Raw genomic sequence first — 16,235 nt, 5'->3', positions numbered from 1 at the left:
ATCATGGCTGTATAACACCAGCCTGCACAGCAGGGCAGGGCGGTGGGCTGGGTGGATGCCAGTTGATCCTATCCAGCCGGTCCAAGGACTTACGGGGACTGGATCATGGCTCTGCCCTGGGCCCCAGCCAACCAACCCACTCCCAGATGCCAATTCCTGCCTGCAGCCCTATCCCATCCACCCGGTTGAGCGCACCCTGCCCACGGGGGTCTCAGGCCAGTCTCCATGGACCCACCTGCATTCTCCATCTGGTGCCCCTGGCAGTGTGGGTGCTGGGTGGATGGACCAGGGCTTCCGGGAAGCGTGGCCTGGTCCAGCAGCAGAAGCAGAGACTGGCAGCAACAGCCAGAGGGCAAAATCAAGCTGCCACCACAGGGGCTGCTGAGAAGCCAAGTCCAGCCACCGCACTGCCCCCGCCCCACTGCCGTGCCACCTGGGCCCACAGACTACAGCTTGCCAAAGAGCCACATGTGGGGATAAGGCACATGGGGATAGTGCAGCCGTGCCCAGCAGTGCCAAGGAACCTGCTGCAGGTCAGACAGAATTACTTGCCTGACTGGGCTCTGACCACCGTCAGTACTTGCCCACTCCTGCCCCGCATATCACATGCTGGTTGTACCAGCTGATGCCATCTCTGGCAGGACAATCTCACTACAGCTCACCACCACCTGGACAAGCACCGGGGTGGGGTTGTCTGACCCCAGCGCGCTTTTCCGTCCAGGGCAGGGGGGTCGGACTCGAAGGCCTACTGAGGTCCCTTCCAACCCTAACATCTATAAATTTATGAACCTCATCCACTCCCATTCCTTAGATGAGATAACTTGGTCAATTTGCAGCTCCAGGCACCGCTAATGATGGACTTCCTCTACCTCCACTACCCACGCAGGTTAGGATTTGGCCAATAACCTCTCCACTGCATTCAGTAGGGGGCAAGGCTCCCCTGGAATATTGTGACCAGTTTTGGACACCGCACTTCAAGGACGATATAGACCCACAAGAAATAGCCTGGTGGAGAGCACCAAAAAGATTAGAAGTCTGGGGAACACAATTTATGAGGAAAGGTTGGAAGAAGTAGGATTACATTGTCTGACCAAGAGAAGATGGCCCCACCCGCTCAGTCTGCAAATATGTGAAGGGTAGCTATGAAGAGGATGGTGATAAATTCTCTGTGGGCAGGATGGGAAGTAATGATCTTAAATTGCAACAAGGGAAATTTAGTCTGGATAGCAGGAAGAACTGTAGCTCAGCAGGTAGTGCAACAGTCCAGCAGATCACCTGGAGCGGTGGTGGAGTCTCCGTCACTGGAGGTCTTTAAGAACAACTTACACACAGACTTGAATGAGATGATTTAGGGATGGTCCTGCCTTGAGCTAGGGGTTGGATTAGCCAACCTTTTTGGATGTGGGGCCGGATCATGAACTTTTTATCACCCAGTGGGCTGGCGAGCCATATTCAAAGACCTCAGAGGAAGCAGTATCGCATCAGTATTCCATCCAGGAAGAGCACACACCAACTGCTGCAGCTTCCTTAGCCTGACTAAGGGTTTTTGAACCCGAAAGCTTGCTCAATAACTATTCTCCAACCATTTAGGTTGGTCTAATAAAAGATATCAAATTCACCCAAGGAACCGTGTCTGCCTATATCCTTAGACCAACACGGCTACAACCTAAACCCCTGCAATCAGGAAGTGATGGCACGTGACCTTTGACACCTATGAAGTTGCAGGAAGTGACAATTAAATGGGTCTGGAAGTGTGGTTTAAAATCCAAAATAAAAACAACACAAAAGCAACAATGAAATAATACCAAACACTCAACTAAAATAAACACTTTTGCTTCTACGCACTTCTCAATGAATGAAAGAAGCATAACGCAGGCTTGCCCTGGGACACCGGGGCATACAGCACCAGGTAGAGGAAGCCGTGGAGGAGCAGCCAGCTGGCGGTGGAGGAGGAGCAGCAGCGCCTCAGGATGCTGCCCAGCTCCATCGGAGATGAGGAGCCCAGTCTTCACACACGGCCACATACGTGCAGCCTGCCTCCCTCCTCGCCCCCGGCTCCCACGGAGAAGGAAGGCACGAGTGTGACCTTGTGCTTCCTCCTCACGAGCACACGCACAGGCGTGGCACCCCCATGCGGGCTCAGCATCTCCCCCCGGGGAGAGGGTCAGCAGTCACCGGGCAGCCAACTGCCTTGTAGTCCGTGTTCGCTGGTCACCTGCTGAGGGGCTGGGGGAGGGACAAGGGGTGGGAACGAAAGTAAACAGCATTTACTTTCGTTTCCCGTTGCAGGACCTCAGGCCTCAGAAAATGGCTTGGCGGGCCACATGGCAGCCCGCGGGCCATATGTTGGATAAGCCAGGATCAGATGACCTTTTGAGGTCCCTTGCAGCCCTGCTTTCCTGTGATACTCTCTCCAACAGCTGGGTCTTTCTCCATCTCCAAGGTACTAAAACAGACCTCAGGGTCAACCATGACCTGAAGAGAGGGGAGCTTCTCTTCTCATAACCGTCTTTCGGGTGAAGTATGAAATAAGGCATGAACCACTCCAGTTCACTTAGATTCCAAAGCAGTTTGGCAAAACCCTCCATGTACCTGACCCAGTTCCAAATGGATCATTATGCAGCACATGCCCAAAGCTGGATAATATTGTTCAGCAATGCCTGGCAAAGTTACAATCATTGCTTTCTACCCCAGAGATGGCTGCACATTCACAGTGAGTGACAGATTGTCCTGGTACCTATAAAGACATATTCTACTTCACATTTATGCTGGTGTAAATCAGAAAACAGAGGAGTGATGCTCAATTTCAGTGAGATCAGGATCTGGCCCAAAGCCCTTTGGCATCTTGTGGGAGAGAAGACATAAAAAAAAAAACCACAAAACTTATGAGGCTCACACCTCCTTTTATTTCACAATGCGTCAGTTTTACATAGAAGCCTGTGTTTGCACCAATGTTATAACCTGCTGGTTAGTTGTGCAAGGCAATAAATGTGAGACACTTGCATTCCAGAGAGAAAGAAAAGTCATAGTTCACAGTTTATCAGGTCATCTCCCACCCTTTCTTACATGTGAATAAATTAAGTGCTAGCACAAGCTAAAATACAGGCAGATACAGTCATTGCCCTTTAAAAGCAGCCTTGAATTTTCCAACACGGAAAAGTAGCAGCAGCACTGGAATGGAGGAGGAGCCATATTTTCCCAGGGACCAGACTCCTCAGTACAAAACGATCACTGGGAACAAGGGCATTTTAAATCAGTGAGTCAAAATAATTGGTCAGTAAATGGTCCCCCTATTCAACCTTTGTTCTATAGCTGAAACAAGTGTCTTGTTCCTTTTCAAGTAACCCTGGAAGAAGAGGGAGAGGGACTTTCCATATCTCAGCCTGAACACAAAGACCACCGTGGCTGGCCCACTGGCAGGAAAACACAAATCTGGAAAGCCCCAAAACCTCACCCCCTCCTGCCTCCCAGGGTGGTTCACACCACCTGAGCAGAAAAAAAGCTAATCTTCCCTGCCCTACTCAGAGAGGGCAAGGCAAACCAGCTACACCACATCAAGCGATGCCCCCTTCCCAAAAGCCGATAGCCAATTAGAAAAGAAAAGAAGAGTCACAATACTCTGCGTCCAAGTCTACTGCAACGTCTTTGTCCCCCTCCTTCATGTGGACCATGGGGATAGCAACTCTTCTTCCTTCCACAAGACATACTCAGAAGCACACAGACTAGAGTCACAGGTCTGTCTTTGCCCTGGTTGTCACACGTTATCTAGAAGAAGGGGCACCAGCAAGGGTGTTTTGAGGCACTGCAGGGAAGGGAGTTCTCAGTACTACAGTATAAGTCTGCTCAGGCTTGGGGGAGATAGGAAGCAGACCGAGGTCTGTCCTTGCTCTCTGAGACATCAGGGTCAGAGGATCCAGGGAATTCTCAAACCAGGAAGATGCTGGTGAGATACCAGAAACTGAAGGGAACCGTGCCTAGCATGGATCATTCTGATCCCCGAATTCTCAGGGATGCCTCAGGCTGAGGGCCAAAGCCAAACTCCAAACCACCCTTTTGACAGTGTTGGTTGTTTCATAGCCACTTCTGTAGTCACTGTTGCTGGGATTGGGTACTCTCCAGACAGTCATCTGCTGAGAAGATGCTGGATCAGCTGCTGGAACTGCTCCCACTGCTGGTAGATGTAGAGCTGAGTGTCCCACAGAGCATTCACCAGGATGGCATCATTCACCTCATCCAGCATCACATCCGACTGCAGCTGCGGGCTGAACCTGTGGACACCGAGATGTTACCACCAGGTAGGGACAGCAGCAGGGACACAGTGTGGGGACAGGCAAGGACAGGGACACAGATGCAGTGCTGCATGACAGAAAGCATGGAAAGAATGAGGCATGCCACATTAGGGCCCTGAGGGAGGACAGAGGACCAAACAGATGGTGCTGTATAAAAAGCAAGGGGGGGAGAGGAGGAGGAGGAGGAGGATTTGAGGGGGGTAATGAGCCAAGGAAAGCTCTTACCGGAAATAATGGACGTCAGTCATCTCACACCAGGCCCTGGCCCGATCCACGGCCGGCCCATCTGCGTCAGTACACTGTCAGGGAAACAAGCCAGCTGTTAGGTCATGGAAGGCAATCTGCCCATCCACCAATACGGTCAGGCTCCCTTTGTTCCGAGTCCAACCATAAAAGGCCTCAGGGACAGAAAAAAATCACCACAAACCCATTTTAGAAACCTATCAAAATGGTTTAAAAGGGCTTCTCTGCAAGCCATGTCACAGCTCCCCCATGGCAGAGCCCAGGCTTCTAATCACCATGGGGTGGCAGGCATGAGGCCCTGGACTTAGAGTCATAGAATAGTAGGTCTGGAAGGGTCCTCAAGAGGCCATATAATCCATACCCGTGCTCACAGCAGGATCATTTCTACCCATGTTTGTCCAAACATACAGCCATGCTTGTCTAACCTATTCCTAAAATACTGCAAAGAACCCTGTTGCACAACTACAAGGCACATTGATTCAAAACACCAAGAACACCCTAACTTGCCATGGATAAAGCAGGAGGATGAGGGCAATCAGATGTCCCACTGCTGCAAGCGTTGTTAAAATATATCCAAGAGATTCAAAGAAGAGGATTATGGCTCCTCTACCCCACTACAGAAGGTAAAACTTCTTATATTGCATGTCAATTTAGGGTCAGAGATAAGGTTATTGGTGGAGTTTTAACTCTGAACTTTCTACCTTTTTTATTTTGTTCACAAAACACATTCCAATGAGCTGCTTTTTGTTAAATGAGCAAGTGAGCGAGCAAGAGAGTGAGTGAGCATAAAAAGCATCCACGTGCCTGTTATGGATATCCATTCTTAGTGAGCTTTTTGGATAGAAATATCCTTAGATGTTAATGCTGATGCCATCGTCATAATTCAATACATGACACTTTTTCAGACAGCAAACTAACTTCAGTTTCTCCAGGCTTGACGTGTTCAAACCAGACTCCAGTTCTAAAGTGAGAATTTTGCACCTACTACAAACTGAGCTCACCATTTTATCAGAGCAAAAGTTGAGCCTTGCTTTGAAACTTGCAACCAATTACTCAAAGATGCCTATCTGATAAAGCACAGGTTTTCCACACTCGTGCACAAATACACACACACACACACAATCTCTGCCATGAAACAGTATTTATAAAAATCCTAGGCAGAAAGTACCTTGATAAGAATGTGTTGGGAGAAGCCAGAGATTCCTAGCTGTAGTTTTGCAAAGGCAGATCATAATACAACCATCTAAAAGATGTGTATGTCCAATTCAAGAGGAATTCTTTAGGATGGGCCAACTCAACCTTTTCCCCACCACTAAAATCTTTTTATTCCTATGTTACTAACTCAGCCCATTTTCTAGAGCATGGGAAAACTTTTTTTTGTACTCAGCTGCCATGGACTTTTTAAAGTTGAAGGAGGAGGGGCTGAAACAGGGGATGTGAAAACACCTTGATAGGGAAGAGGATCATCCTTATTCAGTTGGTATGTTGGACAGGGACTTGTCCAGGGAGCTCTCTCTCATGTGATCCTCACATCCTTGTTTGAATTTAAACTGACAATTTTTACTTTTAAAAATAGTGAGGCTTAACAAGAGATGCTGCCTCATTTCTTCCTACCTACCCCATCCCCCGATACTTACACAGTCCACCACCATCTTGCCCAGCTCTCGGGCCCCAAAGACAGTCTTGGCTAGCTCCCACGGGTTGGAGGGGCGGAAGACATCCACCGAGCTCACTGGGACCTGTGGAGGCTTCCCCGTCCCAAGAGAAACAACCACTCCCAGCTTCTTCACCTTCTGGCTCTGCCCCTATAGGAGATGGACAAACTGAGTTTCATTACACAGCTCAAGGGTTCAAGGAGAAGAGAAGGCCCTACCCTGCTTCCACCACAACTCTTCTCCTCTTCCACCAGAGCATATCATACTCCATCACAGCCATTTCAGTTCTAAACTGCCCCGGCAGCAAGTGCCTGTTGGATGTCTCATGGCCACCACCCTCCAGTAAACTCTGAAGCTGTATTCCCAGAATGCAGCTGCCAGCACACCACACAAAATGTGGGGACAAATTAGCACTAATTGACCCTGCTATCTCCTGACAGAGCAAACAACAGCCAGAGCCCAAGAAGCAGAAGTCTGGTTTTGCCTCAAGACTTCAGCCTCCAACCACAGCTGGCTTGGAACACCCTGGTAGGGAAGTGCTGGGAAGGGGCAGGTTACATAACTGACTGTGCTGTGGGTAAGACACAGGACTCTGGTGTCAGGGAGCTGCCAGTGACAGCACCTTTCACCTACATGGAGCCATTTATGACCCCCACCCTGCTGTAGCATCATGCTGGAGAGGGCTCAAGGTAGCGATGCAGGCTCAGGCCTCCAACAGCTCTCCAATTTGTTCCCACCTTTTGGATTAAGGACTTATTGTACTCGTGGATCTCGGTCAAGGCATCCAGGGTGGGATTGTTGGCTAGCAGGCCACCATCTAGAAAACGCCCAATGGGTCGGAAGTATGTTGGAGCAGCACCACTGCAGCGGGCAGCCCGCCACACCAGCTGGTCTGTGAGAACAGGAGAGAGCAAGCTGAACTGAGATTCAGGCTTCCTACCAGGGGGCACAAAACACTAAAACAGGAGTAGGGAGTTTTGGGACTCCTAGAACTACTCTGCTAGTTAGCTCCACCCCTCCCTCACCACATCGTGATCCTTACCAAGATTTACTGAAGAATCTATTTTTTGTTTAAAAAAAAAGGTATTGCCCCCCCTGTGTCCTCCCCATTCAACCTCTTTGAAAGCTACTTAGCCAAATTCATCCCTGTCTTAATTCTATTGCTGTCAGTGGAGTTACTCTAGGGGTGAACCTGGCCTTTTGTACGGCATAGATTCATTCATTAGACGGAGAGGATGGAAATGACCTCCACTAGAACCTATCCACATGGCTAGATGAGAATGTAATTTCCAACTGTCTAGTGGCTCTTCTGCACTACTCTTTGCCTGATGTTGCAAAGAAAGCAACAGAATTTGGGCATCCCCATTTCCTCTGCAAAGCAGCAGAGCACATCCCCAATTGACTGAAGTACCCTGCTATGGTTTATTAAGGCAGGAGATCAGGAACGGTCAGAGAAGGATGAGAGAGAAAGAGCAAGCTGAATGAGAAACTTTTGCTCAGACCAAGCTCTGGAGAGCTAATGGAAAATAATCCACTGTCAGGACGTATTGTTTTGCACACAGAGAGGGAAGGAGGCAAAAGACTTCTGTTCTGAAGCAAAGCCCTCTATTCTGCCAGTCACCTGGACCAATGAAGTCTGGTGCTGACACTGTTTACCTTCTGGCTTGGTCAGTGGTTTGAAGGAAGCTGTTGTCTTGTAACTGGGCCCAGTTCTAGTCTCTGGGGCCTGGTAGTTCCGGAAGAGGTGGAGCTCAGCTGGCTGCCGGTCACATAGGGTCCCCGTTACCATGACCCTGCCAAAGGTGAAGGGAGGAACCAAGGTGAATGCTGAAACCAGTGCAATTATATGCTGTCAACCTGTGCATCCTCCTCCAAGTCAGGCCCGTGACAAGGTTTAACGCTTCATCACAGAAGCTGCCAATGGGAGCACAGCAAGGTCAAGCAGCCCTCATAAGAATCCCGACCAGTACAGCCCCAGGTAGAACTCACTTGGGTTTCTGGACTTCTGTCATCTTGGTGTGCTCTCCAAACTCCCTCTTCAGGAACTCATTCAGGGGCTCCGACTCGTAAGGCCGCGACCCTCGGAACACCTCATCCTTCATGCGGAAGTACAAGCAGCGCAGGTAATCCATGGACTTCCCTGGAACACAGCACACCATGAGGGTGCCAGGCAGAAGTGCAGATCTGGCCGCACTCAGGGGATCAGAGTGCAGATGGCCCAAGCCAGCAGCAGAGGTGGAGGAGCCAGGCTTGGAGTTACTGGGAAGCCTTGAAGGGAGGGGATCCATTCAGCACCAACTCCAAAGGCTTTTCCAGGCAAGAAGAAAGTGCTAATGGACTAAATTCTAGTACTTGACTGGTGAGACCTGCTGGCTGCTTGCCAAATGACTTCCCACACCACTTCCTAGGAGGCAAACCCCTCTCAGCTGGAAGCAACAAGCCACAGCCAATGGCTCCCACTCACTTTGCTAGCTCTTCCATTTCTCCACATGCCAAAACAGGTTGCTTCTGCCCCGCCAACCAAACCACCACTTACCATGTACAACAGCCAGTGCAAGGATCCCTCCTGTGCTTGTCCCTGCAATCCAGTCGAAGAGGTCCCTGATGGGACGGCCTGTAGCTTTCTCAATAGCAATGAGAAGCTGGATAAGCACCAGGCCCCGGATGCCCCCTCCATCCAGACACAGAACACGGTCAAGACTAGAAGGGAGCAAGGAGACAGGAGCTGGGTTACATACCAGAACATGCTGTATACCAGATGGCAATACTGCTCTCTACTAGCCTGCGGTCAAGCCCCCAACCAAATACCCAACCCTCCCCTAGCTGTCAGAGATTTCCTGCAACCCTCCACAAGTGTCCCAGCTCTCATTCCACTTGCTAAACCCTCCTGTGTCCTAGAAGCACCTATCTGGTTCCTCAAACACCTTCAGTTTCTTTACCATTACTTCCCTCTACCATGACCAGATCCCAGATACATCCCGAGCAGTTTTCTGAGCATCCCACCCGGAAATCAGAGGACACTGCAGGGGCTAAGCAGGATGTAGTATATTAGGTCAGAAGTCACCAGCTTCCTCCAGACAAGAGACTGCACTGCAGAGAGCCATCTTCCCTCCACAGCCACAGCCATACATTCCCCCCACCATGGGAATATGCTGTTGCCACATTAAGTCTGTTATCTATTTGAACCTTGATCATTTTAGTAGCAACATCCAGCTAGTGTATTTGAGACTATGGGGTGGACACATCTCCCAGACTTTTGCAGGCAAATTCACAACTTCCCATCCCTTGCCAGGTGCTAAAACGTTTGCCTCTCCCTATGACATATCTTTAACAATGCAGTCACATGATGAGACAAGTGATGACTGCAATGGATGGATCTTCACCTGGTGTGAACAGGAGTAGCTCCACCTATTATCATCAGTCAAGAACAAAGTACCTGGCAGCACTGTCAGGGACAACAATGCATTCTTGTGGGGTACCATGGATCAGACTTGGATGGAGCTGCACTGATGTACATTTACTGTGTTGTCATTTAATGCACTAATCCCTCTCCCCTCCACCCCATATTGCCAGCAGCCCCTTCCCGCTTCTTCCCCACAACAATTTCTAATCTGTGGTCCCACAGCATTACAGAAATGAGAGTTTAAGACCTATATGCCAGAGCACTCGGGGCCTTGCTTATGCTCCCCACCCAACACAGGAGAACCTTGAAGAGGCTGAGAACCACAGCTCCTTGTGGCTGGCAGGCAGGTACCCCTTCCTCCCCTGTGCCGCTAAGATAGCAGGGGATGCAGTATAACCCCCCCACACCATGCTAGCAGTCAGGATCCTTATGCTGGGTGGAGCTCTGCTACAAGAAGTCCTCCTGCTGGGAGCCATTTGCTTGGAGGAGGGCTGCAATTCACTGCTCCCAGCCTCCCTGAAGCATGCTTTAGCATGGTTAATATGAGGCAGGCTAGTTCTCACTATGGATGCAAACCCTGGTATTGGAAGGATGTGGAGTGACGCACACAGTAAGGAGTTACCTAGCTCTGTACCCCAAACTACTATACTCCCTTCCGATCCCCTGCAAATCACCACCAGTTCCACCACCCCTCCTGCTCTCTGCTGACCCCACCAGTGTCCTTCACCAGATTCTCAAACCCTGTCCACCTCCCCCCAACCCCTCCCCCTATGGGAGCAAACCTTCAGACTCCTTCTACCCAATACTTACATAGAACCTAGTTTAATACCAAATTTCCCTGTTGAACAGCAAAACACAGACAGGCTGTGGTCACCCTTTTGTTTTGCTGGGAAGGATTTTCCAATTGCCTTTCCTAGCCCAGCACCCTGCTGCCTGCCCTCCAGTTGCAGCATCATCTCCCCATCACTTACAGGGAGAGTCTGCCTACCAGCACCTCTTCGTCCCCTCCCCAGCACTTCATGTCATCACCCTTGGGCTGGCCCCCCTCTCCAGACACTAGATGGAGGCATCACATGCATGATGCTGCTGCTAAGTCAATGTAGAAATTGGCACGGAACCCCACAGACATCAGGGCCAGGGGTAGAACAAGGGAGGAGGTAACTGTGCAAGGCCCGAGCTGACTTCTCAGCAGCAAGGAGCAGCAGATGCCAGGGGTAGAGCTGGCAGATGTTTAATTTCACTGAACTAAAGGCAGAGCTAGAGAGGCCAGCAGGTGAAGAAGCAGTCGTGGGAGTGCAGCTTTCATTGCAGTACACAGATCTTTTGTTAAGGGATGAGGAGAGGTTTGACTCCAGCCCCTCAGCAGGGGCAGCACAACAAACCACAGCACAGCACAGCACTCTGCCTAGCTCCAAGACTGAGGGTGCTTTGCATCATGAGGAAGGCAAAATGCACTCCCCCTCACTCTTCCCCCATTTGTGTCTCATTAACCCAGTTCCTCACTCACTTGCTCTTCCCATCACTGACAGAGTCCACGACATCCGGCGTTTTCAGCATGTAGCCAAGTGCCGTGGAAATATGGATAACATCTTCAAACCCTGGAGAGGCACAGAGGTGCATGCATAGAGGAAGAGAGGGTTAGCCCAGTAATTGAAGGAGAGGAACTTTTGCCCTATTTGGAATACCAGGACCAGAAATATTTCCAGCTGGGGTTTCCTCTTCCCCACTTTCTGCCCTCTCTCCTTACGTCCCCTATATTCTATTGGGCAGAAGTCAGAGTGGGATGGCACCTTAAATACTAACTTGTTTAGAAAGGGAAAATTTTAACAGAGGACAGCCTTTGTCAGATGTCAACCTGCCATGCCTTCTGCCCAATTTCAGATTCACATGGCTAACTGCCTTCCTTCATTCTACCAGTAGTAGGAAAAGGCTTGTTGGAGTACAGTCATGTTCCAATGCAGAGCTGCTCCCAGAATAACCATCTTCAGTACCTCCATATCCTGTGCAACAGAGCTTCCATCAGCTGCCTTGGAAAACTGCTGCAATGAACCAGGTCCTGCCAGCAGGAAATATTTTATAACAGCCAGCCAAAAATGTGCTCAGTTCTACCTTGGTAATATCTCCTGGCTATTCAAACTGAAATACTCTGAGACAGAAACTTGAAAAACAGAGTTGGAAGGGACCCCAGGAGGTCATCTAGTCTAACCGACTGCTCAAGGCAGGATCACCACCATCTATTCTAAGCTGTCCTGGAGATGTGTTCGTCTAAAGGAGATTCCACACCCTCTCCAGGCCATCTGCTCCAGTGCTCGACCACCCTCTGTGTTATAAAAAAATATATCTAATATAGCTAATCCCCAAAAGAGAAGCAGAACATGACAGAAGGCACAGGGTCAACTTGCCAAGGCACTGCTGAGATGGCTGCAAATGCTTATTCCATTCCCTGCTAGCCCTTACTTAGCCAAGTTGTATCTAGTTAATGGGTTTTCTTTCAAAAAGCCAGGCCATTAATCATCTCTCCACCATCTCACTCTCTCAAGTCCCCAGAGAACTGGTTACTGACACCAAAGCCTTCACTGGAAGGACCCAGTGAATGCTTTATTACATCAGCACCAAGATCATCAAGTCCCCACCCCTCCACCCCCCAAACAAGTCCCCTCAGTAGCCCCAAGGCAACATGCCCAAGAGCACTAGTTCTTCCCTTCTTTGGGCAGAAGAAGTCAAACCTCTGAGAGAAGGGAGCCCGAGCGTTTTCAGATAGATCCAGAGGAGCAGGCTGACAAGCAGAGGAGGAGGAGAAGAAAGAGAAAGAAGGCAGGTTTCAACAACTACTGCTAGGCAACCTACTGCAAGTGTAGGAATGAGGGAAAAACCTAGGTCTAATTTTGAGACTATACTCTAAGCATGGAGCTGTGGGGGTCAGCATATAGCCATTACCCCTCTGTGCAGAGTTCCAGGCCACATCCTAGGAGCAGAAAGCCAAATTTGGCCAAGATGAGGTGCCAGCCTGTGAAACCAAAAGAAAAAAAAAAAGGGGAGGAGGAAAATACATATATTACTGCTAGTGCTTGGGAGGAGCCTGAGGGCCTCAGAGGAGTCTCGCAACTGATCCAGTCTCATAGCACAGACTCTGCTCCCTGAAAAAAATAAAAACCCCACCTCGGCAGTGTGTCAGAAGCCTAATCCTGGAAAGACTCCCATACACCTCCAAAGCACTCATTAGGGAAGAGGGGCACTTAGTCCCGGGCAGTGGGACTCCAGGATGTACAGACATATGCTGCTGTGGACATAAAGGAGGAATCCATGTTTTCAAACGATACCCCAGAGGAATGGTGCCCTGGCACTAAAGGGCTGTGACCCTTCAAAGGAAAACCCTGGCAGGCAGTCACTTCCTCCAAGAAGGTGAACAGGAGATAAATCGTTTCTCCTCCAATGTTCTGCCCTTACGCACCACTTCACCCACCACCGAGACCCTAATGCTGACCTGGAAAAAAAAAATCTATGTCCAGGTGTCCATACATCCTTATACTTCATCCTTGCACTCTGGAAGCTTCCTGGATACAGGATTCACATCCACCCAGATCTCCTTCCTCCTCAGCTCACCTGTGCCCCTTCTGCCAGTCACTGAGAGTAACAAGAATGCAGAACTCATAAAACAAAACAAGCTGTGCCCTTCCTTCTCTGCCTCTCCCCTGGGTGGAGAGGGGTATCATCACATGGGAGAGTATACTCCCAAGTTTTCTCCCAGAGCAATGGGACCAGTCACACCAAGATACCTCTTTCCTGCTTGACACACTGCAGTTGCACAAGTGAAAATTCAAACGAGGACAGACAGACCTGATTCTAGGAAGGTTGAGAGTTAAAGGCAATGAGAGCTGAAAGAGAGGACAGGGCCTACTTCACCCTCCAACCACCCTCAACAGACCAGCCTGGGTAGAAGATCTCAGAGAAGACTGTGAGGACAGAGAAGGGAAGAGCAAGAGGCAGGGCCGGGGAGGGCGTTACCTAAGCCGCAGCTCTTGTTCCGTGGGGGAGGTGGTCTTGCCGGGGGGGTGGAAGAGAATGGTGGTGGTGGCAGCTCTGAGGACACCAAGCAGGGGGATTCGGGTTTGGGTGGGTGGCAGCGTTCAGCCCCTACAGCCTGTAGCAGGTCTAAGAGCACCTTCCGGTTAGCACCTTGGGTGGGAGGGGAGTCACACGTACAAGAAAGAGAATCAATGCACACATCAAGGGGTTGTTCCAAACAGCACCACTGCCTGGGCTGTCAAAGCAGTGTTTGTTTGTGTCTAATAATGACCTACTGGGAAGAGGATGGGTGGTGGGGGGCAAGGCAGGGATCACACTTTTGCCCTCCCTCCACAACCAGCCATTAGAGACAGGGCATTGCTGGGGTCCCTGATCCTATATGTCCCAGCCGCCTTATGTCACAAGTGCCATCTTCTAAAGCCAACATTTAAAGGGACAGGTGTGACTGCACCTTGACAAATCCAGAGGCGCTGCCCTGCCTCACCATGTGTGGGCAGCATGTGACAACCCAGCCTGGAAAGGAGGCATGTGCACCTGGTTTTCCTCAAGGTATATCCCATCCCCTACTTCCCCTCTCCTTCTCAGGGCTTTCTTCCCCTTGCCCCCCCACCATCTCTCTCACCTTTGCTGGTCCTGGCTGCCACTAGGCCTGGCGATTCCCCAAAGTCATTGGGGATATCCACATCTGCTCCGAACACAATAAGGGCCTTGATCATATCCAGCTGGTCTTGCTGTAAGATAGGAGGTTCTAGCCATCAGTAACTTTCCCCTTCCCCTCTTGCCACCACTGACATACCTGAGCCTCATCACCTTCCTCTTTACTATCTCCCTTGGGTGCCCCAGCTAGCCAAGGGCCCCCTGCTGAATTCAACTCTTTCCCAACACCTGGAGCTCCAAGGGTGAGGGCTTATGATGTCCGATGTAAATCATTACCACAGCTGGATACAAAACCCAGCTGGAGGCACAGAAGAGATGAGAAGCATGTGTTAACCCCCGTTCACCAAAAGGAGGGGTGGAGCCTCCTCCAAGGTATTTTCATGCCAGGATCCTGCATAAAATGCTCCCCCTAACCCCCGTGGATGTGCAGAGCCATCAGCAACTCATGAGAAACTTACCTTCATGGCCAGGTGCAGTGGGGTGTTGCCATCCTGCCCCTTGGTATTTGTGAGGGCCCCATGTGTCACCAGCACCATGGCACAGTCAAAGCGTCCCCGTTTGACCATGATGTGCAAGGCTGTGTCAGCTGTGTTGCTCACGGCATTCACTTCACAGCCACACAGCAGCAGCAGTCGGGTCATCTGTACCCCAAAGGTGCAGGCAAGAAAGGAAAACAAGAAAGCAGAAAGCTTCAGTGCAACAGCCAGAAAAGAAAAAGTACTCCCAGAGGCAGGATACACCAGGGAATCAGCAATGGAACCATGCTGGAGGTTGCAGTGGTGGGAAGAAGTAAGGGAGTGGAGACAAGCCCCAGCAGTTCAAACTCAGTTACAAATCCCTGAATGGCCATGCTGGGACTTGTGGGCTTTTGCAAGATTTCTCTCACATTTGGTACAGAAGCAGCTGTTCACTTTAATGACTAACTGGTGCTGGTGAGCATCTGTCTCACAATGCTACACTGCATACAAGCACCAGGCAGCAGAGCCAGAGCTAAATATTAAAAAAAAAAACCCCCACAAAAAACCACCAACCTAAAAACAAACTCTTGAGAGGACTAAAATATCTGGCAAGAAACTTCCAGGTGGGAGGGAGGAAGGGACAGAGGGGGAAGGAGATTCTGTGTGGATATTGCCAAAATCCCCATGCATTCCCTCTGTTCCTCTTCACAATCCAAGCAGATATAAACCTGCTCAGTACTTGCATAGGATAACTCCATGGAGGATGCAGAGAGATGTCAGTAGGTCAGTAGAAGACACTCTCCATTAAAAACAGCTCTGAATCCATGTCCTCACATTGCATCATGGGACAACATGCCCTTGCAAAAGCCACATTTTGGTGTGAGGTATAAAATCTTTGCCAGAGTATCTTGCTGGGGTATCCACCCCAGCCATGGAGCCACTTCCCATTATGGATGATTACAAGGTATCTACCAAAGTTCCCCTATCACTGTAATTAAAGAAGCTGCTCTTCAATTCCCCTTAGGCACTGTTGTGCATTGATGATGGCACAAAATGTTCTACCCTAGAGGGGGCCTCAGTCCAAGAGCAGCACTTTCCACTAATCAGCAAAAGAGGAAAGAACAAGCTGGAAACCTAGTAGCCATGGATAAACTAGGGAAGAGGTTCCCAACTACCGGGCTGCAGCCTGCTACTGGGCCACAAAGGGTTGGCTGCTGGGTCATGGCACAAGCTTTAACCAGCTCCCAGTGGCGGCGGCTCAGCCCTCGCTTGCTTGCTCCTCAGGCATGCGCTGTCCCCAACCACATCCCTCCTCCCGGCCCGGCTCCACTGCCAGCCCGTTGTATAAAAAAGGTTAGGAACCTCTAAACTAGGGTCAGCCCACATGGTCATCTCACTGTTGGGTTTTGCAGCTCTTTCCCCAGAGTGTATGGGCCTGATCTTCAGGTAGCACCATGGGAAGAGAGACCGTTCTACTTGGGAGTCCAAACGTCCAAGGCTTGTA

At 50.1% G+C, this 16,235-nt stretch overlaps 1 protein-coding gene across 6 annotated transcripts in view; it reads right to left on the bottom strand.

The window, feature by feature from the left end:
• Window positions 1–2,883: 2,883 nt before the first annotated feature.
• The window catches only part of PLA2G6 (phospholipase A2 group VI), a 28,138-nt gene continuing 14,786 nt past the window's right edge, over window positions 2,884–16,235 (bottom strand). For all 6 annotated transcript variants that reach the window (XM_014607949.3, XM_059726409.1, XM_014607942.3 and 3 more), the window contains 11 exons: window positions 14,732–14,914; window positions 14,239–14,347; window positions 13,596–13,766; window positions 11,098–11,188; window positions 8,724–8,887; window positions 8,177–8,327; window positions 7,844–7,980; window positions 6,925–7,079; window positions 6,170–6,337; window positions 4,515–4,588; window positions 2,884–4,268 (listed from right to left, as the gene is read on the bottom strand). In XM_014607949.3, the coding sequence (XP_014463435.2) occupies window positions 4,124–4,268; window positions 4,515–4,588; window positions 6,170–6,337; window positions 6,925–7,079; window positions 7,844–7,980; window positions 8,177–8,327; window positions 8,724–8,887; window positions 11,098–11,188; window positions 13,596–13,766; window positions 14,239–14,347; window positions 14,732–14,914 (1,548 nt within the window). In that variant the 3' untranslated portion in view covers window positions 2,884–4,123. The remainder of the gene's footprint in view (window positions 4,269–4,514; window positions 4,589–6,169; window positions 6,338–6,924; window positions 7,080–7,843; window positions 7,981–8,176; window positions 8,328–8,723; window positions 8,888–11,097; window positions 11,189–13,595; window positions 13,767–14,238; window positions 14,348–14,731; window positions 14,915–16,235) is intronic.

This window comes from Alligator mississippiensis, chromosome 4, assembly GCF_030867095.1.
Source record: "Alligator mississippiensis isolate rAllMis1 chromosome 4, rAllMis1, whole genome shotgun sequence".
NCBI lineage: Eukaryota > Metazoa > Chordata > Crocodylia > Alligatoridae > Alligator > Alligator mississippiensis.
This window is presented reverse-complemented; position numbering and strand designations above follow the sequence as displayed.